The sequence below is a fragment of the Carassius carassius genome, chromosome 7 (assembly GCF_963082965.1).
Source record: "Carassius carassius chromosome 7, fCarCar2.1, whole genome shotgun sequence".
In the NCBI taxonomy this organism is placed as follows: domain Eukaryota; kingdom Metazoa; phylum Chordata; class Actinopteri; order Cypriniformes; family Cyprinidae; genus Carassius; species Carassius carassius.
Genome location: NC_081761.1, coordinates 23,837,331 through 23,853,326, shown reverse-complemented (window position 1 = coordinate 23,853,326; position 15,996 = coordinate 23,837,331). Strand labels below are relative to the sequence as shown.

The following is a 15,996-nucleotide window of genomic DNA, read 5'->3' as shown; positions in this document are numbered from 1 at the left end:
AATGGGACTAGCTCCAAAATGATAGCAAACTACATGAAAGTGCTTTCTCAAGTCATACAGGTTTTTTTTAAGTCTTCAAAGTTTTATATTGGTTATTTCATTAAGAAAAGTATTGGTATCAGTGGATAATGGATATTAGATACGTAATTCAACAATTTGTTAACATTTTAAATTAAAAGAAAGCATAAAGATAAACCTGTGATCTAACAAGTTATTCTATAAAAACATCAATAATTTCATAACCCTGTTTATAATATGAAGCAATTAAATCTCCCCATGAATCTTTCATAACTGTACATTTATAGTGAATATAACAGACATTACTTTTTAGATACCTCCATTTACTTAAAACAGTTGAACGTTTTGTTGTTTCATTTTCACTTTTTATTGTTGTTTTAGTGTTTCAGACAAAATAGTGTCAGAGTTTAATATTATGAAATCTATAAAAAATCTTACATTACATTTTTGATTCTTTAAATTTATTATCAACTTTTCATGTTGTACAAAAATGTTAATACTGGTGCTTGCATACAAATGATTTGCATGAGGAGTTTTTTGGTCATTTTACTTTTTGGATCCCAATGGAAAGACCAGTACATTCTTAAAAAAAGAATTTCCTCCTGTACTCCACTAAGAAAAGAAAGTCTTTGAAATGGCATGAGGATAAGTGATGATAGAAGTGTTATTTTTGGGCGATCCATTAATTAATCATTACCTTTTGATTTAACTCTTCCAATATCAGGTTTTAATCTGATTGTATAATTCTTGTAATGAGCTTCACACTGAATCTCTGATCATTTAGACACCAGACAAGGGTTGAACCCCATGCCAGCCTCATAGAATAAGGACTGTATTTGTCATCATCATTAAACTTATTTGAACACGATGTTATGACACCACCCTTGTTACTCAATATCTGTTGTTATCTTTGTCCCTCTTTTGATTTGCTTCTGTAGGTTCTAACAAAAGAGTTCTATGGGCTACAGACATCATCAGAGAAACGCATCACTGAATTGCAAGCCCAGAATTCTGAAAAGCAAGCGCGACTGGAGACATACGAGCGATTGGAAAAGGAGCTGGATGATGTTACCATGCAGGCTGCAGAGAGTAAGACTAGAGACCGATTCAGTCATTGCAATGGAAGACCAAAGATAAGATCAGACCAGCACATCAGCGAGGTTGAACACTGCAGTTTAGGAGTTTGTTTGGTCAAGTCTTCCTGAAATTCTTACCCGAGGGTCTTATTTCTCCATATATGATTCTGTAGTTTTAAGGATGTCATTACGAGTCTGTTTTATGATTAATCATGAGACAGTTGTTCTGCAAAAAATCACATGTGAGCAATGCAAAAATTGTTTACTACTATAATCAATCCCATTACATGTAAAAATTCAAAGCATGTTAAATACGCTGAGGTTTTTTTTTTTTATAGTTTTGCATGTTCAGAATGTCATACTCATTCAGACCTGAAGACTGTTTGACAAAACAGCCCCAGTGCTTGTCCTTAAACAACCTTCTTCTAAACGTCAGTGAATATGCTGACACTGAACTGAGGTGATGCTAAAGGCTGGCCTAGCCAGGTTTTAAAAACAACAGGTTCTCATCAAGTTAATAACAGGTTTTTAACGTCATCAAATCTGCATAGATCAAACATAAAAAAAGAATACCTAGTGCAAGGAATGCAGGTTGATACTGGATGCAATCCTTTGAAAAGTACATTCAAATGTTGAATACACATGACTTGAATACATTCAATGACTTGAATAGACATCATGAACCTGTTTTTCATTTCTGAATTAAGTCTCATTTTGATATTTGGACCATAAAGTAAAAAGTGTATTAGGGGAGATCCGAAAATCAAAATATAAATATTAATAATATATGAATAATATTTGTAAAAAAAAAAAAAAAATACAGAATAAAATGTGTACACAATAAAGTAAAATTTATTGAGAAAATTGTAAAAGATTTTTAAAATGTTATAAAACCAACATGGATTTCTAGTGACTTGACCATAGACTGTATAAAAACATGGACGTAGTGTCTGTGATGTCATCCATAGATTCCTAAAGAGCGTTTTAGAAGCTCAAAGTGGGCGGAGCAGGTCGTCGCCATCATGGCTGCACATCGGATAATCGAAAATGGGCAAAAGGCAGCAATCCACCTGTCACTCAAGTGGCCACGCCCTTAATTATGCAAAACTTTAAGGCTAAAAATAATTAGAATGAATGAGTTATAAAAAATTCACCCCCCCTCACAGTTGTCATGAAGGGAAAAATTTGCTATATAGACTTAAAGCACTTATTGTACCAGCCTGTAAACGTTTTTATTTTTTTTTCTGCTGTAAAGTTGGGCATTTTGACATGGGGTGTCCATGGGACTGACTCCCTTTTGGAGCCAGCGTGTAGCGACCAGTCGATGAATTGCAGTTTGAGTCACTTCCGTGTAGGCTTCACGAGAAAGAGCGGGAGGTTGCTGCTTGAACTTGACACACGATTCATCCTATTCTTTATTTTGGAGATTCTTAATTGTTATTGACCCTTATGTTTTTGTTTTTTTAATTGGTTGTAAAAACTTGCTCCTGGGTCTCTAAGCCTCATTCTCTTTTTAATCTGTTTAAACACCACATCAACATTTTTCACTCACACATAAACTTTCCTACACAGTATGTATTGTAAGAAGACAGAAAACTGTTTAAAGTCCTATTAGTGCTCTCCCTTCTGGCCACGATACTAGCTGGGTGGTCTAGACATGCTTGCTCTTAAACATACTTTTTCTGATTTTTTGTAGTGGAAAATGAAGATGAGGCAGAGAGGGTGCTGTTTTCATATGGTTATGGTGCAAACATTCCAACAACTGCCAAGAGAAGAATGAAGCAAAGGTGAAGTCTGAGGAGGTCACTCGTCTTTGAAAACCAGAAGCTCATCTTTGAGTTTACTGACTGTTTTCTTGTCTGCGTGACTCTAATCATAGGTTTCTGAATGTGTGTGTGTAGTGTTCACTTGGCACGAAGGGTTCTGCAGCTGGAGAAACAGAACACACTGCTTAGGAGAGACCTGGAAAGACAGACGGCGCACAGCAGTCAGATCTCTGAAGAGGTGCTGCATTTCACTCTTTCGGTGTTTGATAAGAATGCAGAAACACACACATATACACACATAATATATCTGGGTGGGTGGGAGTAAAAAAATGTTGGCAGCTAAGTCTTTCTCGCTTTCTTTCTTTCTTTTTGCATGGCCTCTAAAAGAAAGCGCTCTCAAAAGCAAAGGGCAAACCTAATCTAGAAGCAGCAGTCAGTCACAATTAATTTTGCATTTCGTAAAAAAACAATTTTTGACTAACACAAAAAGAAAAATTAATTTATATATATATATATATATATATATATAATTTTTTTTTTTTTTTTTTTTTTTTTGCGTTAGTCTCTTTTTTTTATAAGACTGAATGGGAACTAAATTTTTACAAGCTAAAAAAAGGCCAAAAAAAACTATTGGAAATGTTGTACATACACCTAGTTTTCTTTGGTGTGTTCATGAGAGAAGCAGTCTGTGGAAGAAGTAGAAGAGAGAATATTTAGTGATTTGTGAATTAATCTGGATTTTTAAGTCATTGTATTCATTTAGTTCACAAAACTGATTTGTTCTTGGATGATTTGTTCATGAAAATGAGTAATCTGGTTACTCAGAGATGCATTCATGACTCGTGAGCGGACGATTATCAGTGAATGGCATGATCTTGAATTTCAATTGCTTTCTCACACAGAGACACACACACACACACACACACACACACAAATCTAATAAATTATTGTGTGTTTTTCTTAAAAATTTCTCCTTTTGCATTCCATGGAAGAAAAAAAGTATGCATTTGGAACAGAATTAATTTCATTTTAGGCTTGAAATTCTCTCTGAAAAAGTATCTATCGACATACAATGAATAAGCTGTATGAAATTAGTCCCAATAACATGATATAATTCAGCCATAATATTTCTCGCCATGTAAAAAGCCACAGAAGCTGGAATGACATTAAATACAAACAAACAAACCACTGAAAAGGTTAGATTTTTAAACTGCCTATAGCATTGCAAAGTGTGTTCTAGTCCTAACTGCCTTTCAGTTTTCTATTTCATTCAAAATCTGTTCTATTTGCATATGTCTTTATGGTGAGCTCAGGGTCAGAGCTCAAACAAAACCACAATCAACCGTCTTAAAAATGGTGAGAGAAAATTGTCCCTAGAGTTTGGAAAGCATTTTGAAATATTAAAACAGAAATAAGACAGAGAACCACATTTACATTTAACTTGGCACAATATCTTTTTTTCTGTTTTTGAGTCCTCTTTAAATCGTATTAAATTGTATTATATTTGCTTTTACAGATATTCAGTAACTTCAGCAGCATTTTTGTTAGTTCAGAAGGTCAGTTGTGCGGTTTCAACAATAGCAGAAAGTACTACAGGCTGTAACAGAAACATTCAAGGATCAGCTTTCATCTAAAATAGTGCTTTGGAAAGTCCAACTTCATGCTTTACATGTGTTTATTCAACTGTGATAAAGATTAGAGCTGTAGGCAGTCTATAAGATTGAAAAAACCTGTAAAAATGCTTTTAATGTTTACAGTTACATTTTAGATGTCACCTATTTTGTCCTTCTTGATTATGCCTTAAAAGTGCAATCAGGTCTCTGTAAAGTTATATAAAATAAATATAATATAAAGAGATTTCATAAGTAGTCATTCCCTTTAAAACTACATGCATATCATCACCGGTGAGTCATTGTTGCATTGGGAACAAAAAAAAAAAAAAACTCCAAGCAACAAAAGGTAGCCTAATCAAAAAACACAGCAAGCAATGGATAAAATAATATTTAATTGGCTGTCCATTGGAGAACATTGAGCTCAATCTCTTTAGATACAGAATTACTACTGCATATGCTAAATAGATACCAGCTTGAATGCTTATTCAAACAGTTACATACATTTTTTACATACATTACATACATGAAATTGACCAAATTTTAGCAATTTGTTTCCATTTTGATGTGAAAGACTTTTTTTTTCTGATTAAAACATAAATGTAATCTATTGTGGTTTAATATTGCAAAAGCATAAAACATTGTAACCTCAAAATCAGAAAATGTATTTAGTTAAATGTAAATTTAACTCTGAAAATGCTAAATATTCTATACTGAATAATACTGAATGTCTTTTTAAAATGTAAAAACTCTGCTAAAAAGTCCAATCCTTGCACTTTTGAGCTACAATTGGTTATTAATTGGTTTCAGTAGGTGATATAAAGCACATCAACTGCTTATTACTCAGATAGAATATAGTGTGTTGTTCCCATGATTACAATACATTTGTTGGCAGTTAGTAATACATTTACTGTTAGTTTTATGACGTGACACTGCCTGTGGTTAAAGTTACCCAGAAGACAGGTCTTTGGTTCTTGGAAAGGCAGTTCCTTGAATTTCGGATGTTGCATAGCTCTTGCCAGAGTCAATGTACTTGAAGGCAGTAGTTAAAGTAAAATGTAAAGGTTTTTAAAGCAGAGGGATGAAATGCTGAGCAGTTTAAGTGGTGTGAAATTAGGCTGGTGCAGGAAGTTTAATTATTCTACATTCTTTAGTCTCATTAATCTGACACACTCTTTCTTCACAGAGCACTTCAGTGTTTATTAGGGGTGTAACAGTATGTGTATTCGTACCGGACCGTTTCGGTACAGGGCTTTCGGTACGGTGCACGAGTGTACCGAATGACCGAATGCAATATTTTGTGTGCGGAACATATACATTTTCGTGTTTCCAAATGAACATATTAAGTTTCCGCGTTCAGCGCAAATCCCGCCCTGCAGCTGATTCTAAGGCCGGTGACACACTGGCTGTGTGGTGTGAGTGTGGCGTTTCTGCTGCGTGTCAGTTGCGTGATGGCTGCTTCGCGTTTTCTTTCTTTACACACCAGAATCGTGCCTGACGCGGCGCTAGCGCGCTACCGCTACTGTAGGTGACATAGAGGGAGGCGCAGACAGACCAGGATCTTGTCTTCACGACAACAATATCTATACTTCATGTTGCATAAATATAAATATAAATATAAAGCCTACTGATAAAGGACACCATCAACAGTATTGACGGCAAAATAGACTATGTTTGACAGGTGCAATATGCCAGTGTGTCACCGGCCTAAGATTTTCAAAAGGCATCACGCGAGTGTGAACATCACTACAACTAGGAAAAAAACGATTGTAATTCAAACGCAGCTCCCATTGGCATTTAAACAGACCTTTGCTCTTAATTCCGATGGGTCCAACGCAATAACAAAATCTGAGCAGGTCTAAAAACTGAAACTGTTCATGCTGCACTTTACACTTTGGAAAAGTTATATATATTTGTAAAATATGAGCAGGCCTACAAGCTGGGATTGGTAATGCTGTACTGTAATCATAGTTATTTATTTTTATTTTTAATTATATTTTATTATATGATATTGGTTTGAGACTGAGAGTATTTTATTTAGTGGAGAACTTTGCAGCAGTATTTTATTTCCTATTCTTTTTTTATTTTATATATATTTTATTAAAAAAGTATTTTTAATATGTGTAAACAAATAGTTAAAAAGTTTATAGTAATAAACAACCTGCAGTTTAATGTTTGCATTTCTTTCCCTTACTGTACCGAAAATGAACCGAACTGTGACTTTAAAACCGAGGTACGTACCGAACCGTGATTTTTGCGTACCGTTACACCCCTAGTGTTTATTGCTCTGTTTACAATGCTGCTGCAGACTCTATAGAGCCATGTTAAAGTTGTGAATGCTGTGTTTGCATTCTGAATTGAATGTGGTGTGATTAAAAAGAGAAGTCTATTTACAGCACAGTTGGGAACTGGGAAGAAAACATGCCTTTTGGGTTTTTTTTTTTATTTTTTTGTAGTAGTGCAGTGTAGCCTGATACATGATCACATGACTCTTTCAATGAATCATTAATAAAAAAATAATAATTGTGAGCAGTTACTGAATCCACTTACTTTCAGGTAAATGTCTCAAAATTATTTACAAGAATTTCGACCTTCATATGGTTTTGTTAGATGCATTAAAAAAAAAATGCATTCATTTCACTTTTTGCATTCATTATAATTCTGTTTACTCAGCCCCAATGACATCAAACCCCCATCCTTACTGCAATGTTCAAAACAACTCATTCTTTGATCAACCCATATTTTGAAATTCCTATTCTGAAAGAGGGAAAAAAGCACCATAACAGTGTTGTGGATGAAAGAAACTCCTGAACAAACATCAGCTGTTGTCTGCTCCACATCTAAATAATCAAGGGGTTATTTGTTATCATTCATTTTCACGCCAAATGCTCTGTACACTTTTTTTTTTTTTTTTTTAAATGAATACTTTTATTAAACAAGGTTGCATAAAATTAATCAGAAGTGACCATAAAATTTTTTATAAGTTTACAGAAGATTTCTATTTTAAATAACTTAATTTTGGACTTTCGATTCATCAAAGAATTCTGAAAAAAAAAAATGTAGCAGTTTCCACAAAAATAAAAAGCAACTATATTTTCAACATTGATAATAAGAAGAAATATTTCTTGAGCACCAAATCAGCATATTAAAATGTTTTCTGAAGGATCAAGTGGCACTGGATGTAGACATGTAGACAGGAGTAATGGCTGCTAAAAATTAAATTTTGCCTCACAGGAATAAATTACGTTTTAAAATAAATAAATAAATTGTTGTAATAATATTTTTACAATATTACTGTCTTGCTGTATTGTAGACCAAAGAAATGCAGCTTTGGTGAGCTTAAAAAAAGGTTGTTTTTTTTTCAAAAACATTACCAACCTTTGAACAGTGTTTTACATCTGGGCCATATGTCTAGATTAGGCTGTCCAGATATGCATATTTAAATCGGGAAGTCTTTGTCCTTTTGATCAGTCTAAAGCACAATTGCTAAGACTCATTGTAGGGATTTTACAATTCTAAAACATTGAAACTTTAAATGGTTGAAACTGAACATATAGGAATGTATTCTGATTACATTTAATTATACTCTAGAAAGAGAAAGTGCTGAATAAATACATATGCAATTCATATAATATATGCAGTAAATGCTGTAAATGAGAAAGATAGTTGCCATTAAAAAATAGTTTGGATCAGCTTTTAATAAAGAGACATCACAAGCCTATGCTTGTTCCTCTCTGCCCTCCTACACTACAGTTTAACCCTGGTACACTCTGTTCTCGACCTAAAGTACTGATTTATGAATAAATGAACACATCCAATCTTTTAAAAAGGGGTAATAATAACAGATTGGCACCAAGGTAATTATCATTGTCCTATTAGGAGTGTGCTGAGACAAAAAGTGCTGAACGATTTTGTTGCATGCTCATATATTCTAAAAAAACAGGCTATTAGAAAATGGCCAGAGGGAGGAAAATGTAATTGCAGCGTTTAAAACGACCCATAAGAAAAATCACTCGCTATATATGACTTGCTTCACAGACATAACATTGGATCTTTTCCTTTCATTGACGTTCAAAGCTGTCATAATAGGATCATAGCAGACCGTAACTGTCATGCTTGATGTTCTCACAAAGCACCAGAAACATCGATGTGCTGATGTACTGTATTTAGCCCTTGCGCATGTTCCGTGTTTACGTATATCATGTTTCTCAGTCGCGTGTTTCATCTGGGGCCGGAATGAAGTGATCACCCTTTTCCTTTGCCCTATCAGATGCACACTCGGGCTTATCCTCAGCCAATTGGAAGAGCCGTTGAGCAGTGTTAACGAGTTTACTGTGAACCTGGCCTCCGCTGTTAGCAAACAGACATTTACTATGTCAGACATGACTGATTGGCACTTTGTATGTCTTTGTAATTCACCGAGGATGAAAACCAAGTTTTCTTTGCAAAATTCCTTTAGATTGCTCTCTTAGCCACCCACACAGTGGAAGCCTCTCGTTGCATGCAGACTTGAAGAGCCCCACCCTGCCACAGCAGCCCAGAGATAGCGAGAGCTTACCTGTGAACTGGTCCACAAGTCATCTTCTGTCATGCTCTATATCCTATCACCCCTGACTGTCGCTGACTGATAGCCTGACAGAATAACAATGGCAGAGGGGATTATAATTGATCAGTTAAAGCACTGTGCTTTAGATGTGTACTTTTGATGATCAGTTCATCTATGTCTGAAACCAAAACAAAGACAATCTTTTGCTATACCCTGTTTTACTAAATTGTTTACTACAAAGAAATAAATCCCCTATGTATGCCATTCAAAAGTCTGGCATCGGTACGATGATCTTTTTCATGTTTTTGGAAAGACTAATGGTCATCAAGGCTGCATTAGAATATTATATAGATATTTTCAACAAAATAAAATATTATTACAATTGAACTGTTTTCTTGTTTAAATATATTTTAAAATCATCAGCAATTACTCCAGTCTTTAGTGTAACATGATCCTTCAGAAATCATTTTAATATGCTGATTTGCTACTCAGGAAACATTTCTTTTTATATCAGTTGAAAAAGGTTGTGCCGCTTATTTTTTGTTTTTAATTTTTGTTATTTATTTTTGATGAATAGCAAATTCACAAGAACATTTATGTGATTTTATAATATTTTTTTTTATAAGAATGTCTTTACTGTCATGTTTGAGCATTTTAGTGTAAAAGTTTTTTTTCTTCCAAAATTAGGCGTTTCCATCACTTGTTTGTGATGCGATACTTCAAAATGTGCTTAAAAGCAGGGTGTTTGAAGCATAGCAATTGTTACATCATGCATCCCTGTAAAAAAGATAGAAAATGATCATTATTTTGACTTTCTTTCAGTTGGAGGCAGCAAACCAGCTTCTTCAGCAGGCCCAGCAGCCACACAACTACCTGATTGAGACTGTGCGACAGAGAGACACTCAGATCCAAACACTGAAAGAACGTCTCACGCGATTAGAAGAGGAAGTAAGGTAAAGGGGAAGTAAATGATTATCACAGATTTATGGATACATCCTGTTTTTAATACAAAAGTACCATTTAAAATCTTTACAAAGCTTTTATTTTGAAAGCATATAGGTGGAGTCGCACGAGAATTATTGCCATTGTTTTGTAACAATAGTCGCAACGGTTTCTGACCAGTAATATGCGTGTTCCAAGGTATGCATTTGTATTGGCCGAGGAAAGATAGTTGGCAATATCTGAAATAACTTGAATACATTCCAGCTTATTGAGGAGTAAAGGTAATGCACTTGCCAATAAAGGTCAGACTCCATCTGACAGGAGTGCATGTGCGTGCATGCATGGCTGGATGTTCTTTCTTGGCTCTCTCACATGTCAGTGACTGCTGTAATCCCATACCTGTATATGCAAAGCAGGTTTTCTCCTGTATTCGTGTCTTTAGAGGTCCTCCTGGGGCTAATGTGAAAAATATACAAAGGAATCTCCTAAATACCAGCATCTGGCAGCTTTCATTAGAAGGTTACTTGTGGCTGTGGGGGTTCTTGAATAAAGATAATTTTAAAACTTTAGACCTTTATATTGAAGGGATGGAGAGGTTAGTCTCGGTGAAGGTTGTCTGTTCATTGCAAACAGGTGCTGTGCAGTCAGTGAGGAAATTCATCATGATGCAATTCATTTATCGTTCACTGATTTCACATTAGTTTTATTAGTTCTGTCAAGCCCTCCAGGTTGTGAGTTTGTTCACAGCTCAGTGTTAATTCTCTAAAACTGGTATGGCACTAAGAGAGAAATACCTTCCCGCTCACTATTTTTGTCACCACTTACTACTCAAGTGGTTTGACAAAGATTTGCTCTGTTGAAATGCAGTTTTTGTCATGTATGACTTTCAGTGCTGTATTTCACACAACAAGCAGGTGACTTTTACACCTGTATACCCTGATGTGACGAGTGGGGCGGGGCCGAGGGACGTGGGAGCGAGGCCGGTGGAGTGATTGGAGATGAGCTACACCTGTTCGACCCATCGGTCTCGAGGCCCACGGAGGAGATGGAAGGATATAAAACTGGAGCGACGACAGTGAAGGACGAGAGAGGACCAGGCCTGGGCTTTATTTTAGGTTTTGGTTTTATTTTGTGCGCATCAGTCGTCCGTGAGGGGCTGGTGCGCTGTTTTGTGTTTATTTTGTTATTAAAGCTTCATTTTGATTGTCCGCCGGTTCCCGCCTCCTTCTTCCGGATGAATATGAAGGTTTAATGCATTACAGTGGTGCCGAAGCCCGGGAGAAGGAGGGACACGCTGCTGAAGATCCCTCGCCGCTGTGGTGAATCCGCGGTGCCATCGAGCAGGCGAGGAGTGTGCCGCCATGGACGCTCGAGGCGGTGGGCTGGAGTGAGTTGCCGGGGACGGGCGAGCTCGCTGCCAGCCGCCCATGATAGGGAGGGGCGGCTGCCGTCCGTGAGGGAGCGGAGGAGTCGGCGCCGTTCACCAGGTGGCCGGAGCCTGCTGCCATCCGCCGGAACGGGGAGGAGCAGGGAACGGGGGACTCCTGCCGGCTGCCCAAAACCGGAAGAGCCGTCGCCGTCCACCGGGCGGCGGAGGAGTGTCGCGCCGTCCGCCGAGGGCCGTCCAGTGCCACCGCCAGGCACCGCGGAGGAGATCACCCAGCTGGTGGAGGGCCGAGCAGCATCGAGCAGGCGAGGAGTGTGCCGCCATGGACGCTCGAGGCGGTGGGCTGGAGTGAGTTGCCGGGGACGGGCGAGCTCGCTGCCAGCCGCCCATGATAGGGAGGGGCGGCTGCCGTCCGTGAGGGAGCGGAGGAGTCGGCGCCGTTCACCAGGTGGCCGGAGCCTGCTGCCATCCGCCGGAACGGGGAGGAGCAGGGAACGGGGGACTCCTGCCGGCTGCCCAAAACCGGAAGAGCCGTCGCCGTCCACCGGGCGGCGGAGGAGTGTCGCGCCGTCCGCCGAGGGCCGTCCAGTGCCACCGCCAGGCACCGCGGAGGAGATCACCCAGCTGGTGGAGGGCCGAGCAGCAGTGCGTCTGGGAACCGGAATTGTTTTTTTTCCCTCTCTCCCCTCTCTCATCTCTGTCGCTCCTCCTTCCATCTCTGTTTCTCTCGCCTCGTCTGTCCTACCCCCAGGTTCCCGCTGGTCCCCGTGAGCGGTCCCACCCGGAGGGAGGGGGGGGGGGGGTAGAGCGCAGTCTCAGGAGTACAAAGTTTTTTTAGTTTTTTTTAAAGGCTTTTAGTTGTGTTTTGGGTTTTATTTGAGCGCACCAGTCGTCCGTGAGGGGCTGGTGCGCTGTTTTGTGTTTATTTTGTATTATTAAAATGTTATTTGATTGTCTGCCGGTTCCCGCCTCCTTCTTCCCGACGATTACAAAGGTTGTATCATTACACCTGAAAAACATTTAATGTACTAATAACTCTCACTTAGAAATTGCTGGTAAAGTTAACAAATAATTACAAAGAAAAGGCAAGTAACACATGCAATTAAACATGAAATCTTGAAGTGAAATTGTATTTTGTAAAACATACTCTAGTAATCTAAATCATTTTTTCATCCTAAATGTATGCTACTGTTTTAAGCACGTAAAATCACAAATAAATACTTGGTTCATACTTACATAGGTTAAGTCGTAAAAATTAAATGAATTTTGTAAATGTATGTTAGAAATGACTACACAGGCTTGTCAAAGTTCAAGACATCTTCTCTTGAATTTTTTACAGTGCACTACGGAAAGAGAAGATCACACTGCTGCAGGTGAAAAACAACATGGCAGCAGATTTGGAGAGACTCCTGAACCACAGAGAGGTAACTTGTGTCAGCTGATTTTAAAGGAATAGCACAGTTATTCAATTCTCTTTTTTTCTCGAGCTTTCTTGAATAAGAAGAAGTGCTCTAATCTATTTAGCCCCCTAGGTTTCAAAACGCAGTTTGGTTTTTTTATTCATACTGTGAAAGAAAAAAGAAAATAATCTAGAAGGACCTTAATATTGTGTCTTGTTTATTTTACTGTTCCTTTGCTAAATGTTGTAAAACATACTGAACCCAAAATTTAGATTTGGATGCTTGCTGTGTATAGTTTGGCTGGATCCCTATCCCTCAATGACCTACCAAAAAAAAAGGGTGGACAGAGTTATACACATGATTAAGCTGCAAAAAATTGTGATTCATACAGTACTGTACAATAATACGTCATTTTACAGTTCCATAAAAAACGTAATTCATCAATTAATATTTTAAGCCTATCTTGCTATACTATATACTTAATGCATATATATATATATATACACACACTAACACAGAGTCTAGTTTAGGTGCGGCCTTTCCAATTAGCAGTAACACTGTGTACCTGCAGTTTACTCTCTAAACAAGTCATAACTTCACTGTAAAAACTATTATGCAAATTAGGAATCTGCAGCTCTAGTAACTGATGGATGCCTCAACTTTGTATGTTTAGGAAGCTCTCCATGCAGCTTAGTTGCGACGACAGCTTTCCTAAAAGTTTCTGAGATGCAGTGAATAACTAGAAAATCCAGTCTCTCAGGTCAACTGTTTCCCATGCTCAAGTCATCAGATTAGTAATAACCTTGCTGCTTGCGGTTGTTTTTGATGACCGAGAGCTAGTACATTGCCTCATTGAAGGGAAGCCATGTGTAACGCCAAATCCACGTGATCCATAGATTCAGACTTTAGTGTTTTGAATGACAAGGTATGAAACAAAGAACAAGTCAGTGCACAGTATGAATTTTTGTGAAATTGTGATTGTTGAAATGTTTCTATTAAATGAATGGAGTTGTGCTGTCTCTTAAAGGCACATGAAGGTATACTACACATCCTCTGACATTCTGAGCTCTTGGGATATTAAGGGCAGGGCGTAACTTATTAAGCGCCGGTGCAATCTGGAGCTATTTTCAACCAAATACTGCTGGCACACACTGTGCCGACTTCACAACTTCCAGTGGCATGTTGGCAGAAAGCATTCAATCCTCACAGACAGCTGCTCTTCCCTGGCTCTTTTTGGCATGCCAGCGCATATGGTCGCGCAGTGATAAATAGAAATATTGAATGACTTGCGCATCGACCTGATCTACATTCGCATGAACGGAGCGATCATGTGCTAGCATTTTACATTGTCGTCGTACACGTGAATAGTAACCGTTCGCGTTCAATGCTATGCACATTTGTTTTGACACCAAGACTTGCGTTCCTTTAAACAAGCTTTTTTTCTGTACGTTTCTGTAGCTGCATTCCTGTTGCATAATATGGAATGTCTGCCTCCTTTATTTTAAGACCTAAAGGGTTTTACTTGGGACAAGTATGTACAGTTTTTGTGTGCAGTATTGTGTGGCCTTTAAAATATCTTCATATATCTGTCACCGGTGCTTTTTCTGTTTAAAAAGCTTTTTGGCGTCTGGGATTTTTATCAGCATGCTTGAACACGAGTATGAGCAGCAGCTCACATCACACGTCTTTTTCTATAAACATTTTAAATTTATTCACACAAGTCAGGGAAAAACATGAAGCAATTGTTTTTTTCCGATCTAGCCACAAATTGCTGGGAAGTAGTAGCTGAGACGACTGTGGTTGAACACAGGAATCATAAACAGAGATGAACTCACTAATTAATATGCAGCTATCCGCAAGTGTTTGTCTTTATTAAAACCTTATAGTAAAACACCAGATAGACAGTATTTATTTTTTTACCTACCAGATTAATAAATGTTAAGAAAAGCATTATAAATATTGCAGTTTCTTTTTTGTTTTTTCTGTGTCACATTGTTTAAAAAGAGATACTGGGTAAATATTTTCCTTTGTGACATGTATGCAGCTACATTTTTCATCCAACCTGTGTCCGTTCTCAGAATTGAATTACACTGATGACTTTAATGAAAGAACACTGTTGAGTTTGAGGGCGTTTCCTTCAATTGATTCAGAAGTATGTACACTAAAGCAGGCATGTGTGCTTTGTAGAGGTTCTCTCAGGGCACCCCTTGTACCGGAGAGGTTATGACGATATGCCTCCAATTACTATTGAAGCTTTGAATGAAGTGTTTACATGAACCCCTAGGCTGCTCCAGCAGGTTTCTGTAATGCTTTTTTGTATAGGTGATGTATCGTAAGCCACTTCCAATTAGAACATTAGAAAGAGAACAAGAAAGAATGAAAGGAGTATCTGCAAAAAAAAAAAACAGACATAGAGCAATAGTTCCCCCAAAAATGTTAATTCTGTCATTTATTTATTCACACGTGTCATTTCATTGATATTTACCATGTCTGTCAAGTGGTATTAAGGACAAAAAGCAGCATAAAAGCACTGTATATTATTCTTAATATCTGTCAAGCTCCAAAAAGAATAAAATAAAATAGTAGCCTAAGCAACTATATTTAAAGTCTTCTAAAGTACTAAAATGTGCTTTATTTTTAAATTGTCCTGCAAATGTTTGATTACAAGGCATTTAAAAGCAAATGGCATTTGGTGTCTGTAATTAGCTTTTTTATTATCTGAACACAGTTGTGAGTAGGATTTCAGAACTTCAGAACAGGGAAAGATTTTCAGTCAATGGCACCACAAATTTAATTTATTTATAATGCAATTTTAATTTGTTATATTGCTTTAGAAGTGGATTTTATATGGCTTTGGAATATAGCGTGCAAGTTGTTTAGGCTTCTTTTATGCTGTTCTTTTATTTGTTGACAGATATAATCTCTACAAGCTGTTGCATGATAAAAAAGGTGTGCGGAAATTCCAGATTCTTAATTTTAAAAAATTATATGCAAATAATAATGTTTTAAATGGCATGCGGTTGTATGGATTGCTGCGGAAAGGTGACGTTTTACTCCAGGACACATGGGATGTTTGTGTTAGCAGTTTCAGTCTTAATTGCCTTACCTAAGGGCATAGCACTGCTGGCAAAACAGGACTGCAATCAAAGCACCACAGAATCTGCAGGCTCTTTCTTACCTGTTTTGAAGGGGAAGTAAACAAACATAAGGATGAAGCTCTTTAACCTTCAGGCTACCACTGATTTTTTTCT

The 15,996-nt window shown here is 37.6% G+C and overlaps 1 protein-coding gene across 3 annotated transcripts in view; it reads left to right on the top strand.

Annotated features, from left to right (window-relative positions):
* pibf1 (progesterone immunomodulatory binding factor 1) overlaps positions 1-15,996 on the top strand; it is a 34,851-nt gene that overhangs the window by 18,174 nt on the left and 681 nt on the right. The window contains exons 11-16 of one of the 3 annotated variants that reach the window (XM_059554245.1): positions 957-1,107; positions 2,791-2,881; positions 2,996-3,098; positions 9,839-9,969; positions 12,685-12,769; positions 15,831-15,980. In XM_059554245.1, coding sequence (XP_059410228.1) covers positions 957-1,107; positions 2,791-2,881; positions 2,996-3,098; positions 9,839-9,969; positions 12,685-12,769; positions 15,831-15,842 — 573 coding nt within the window. In that variant the 3' untranslated portion in view covers positions 15,843-15,980. Of the gene's footprint in view, positions 1-956; positions 1,108-2,790; positions 2,882-2,995; positions 3,099-9,838; positions 9,970-12,684; positions 12,770-15,659; positions 15,681-15,830; positions 15,981-15,996 lie in introns of those variants that run through there. The other 2 variants (XM_059554246.1, XM_059554244.1) reach the window with 2 other exon arrangements.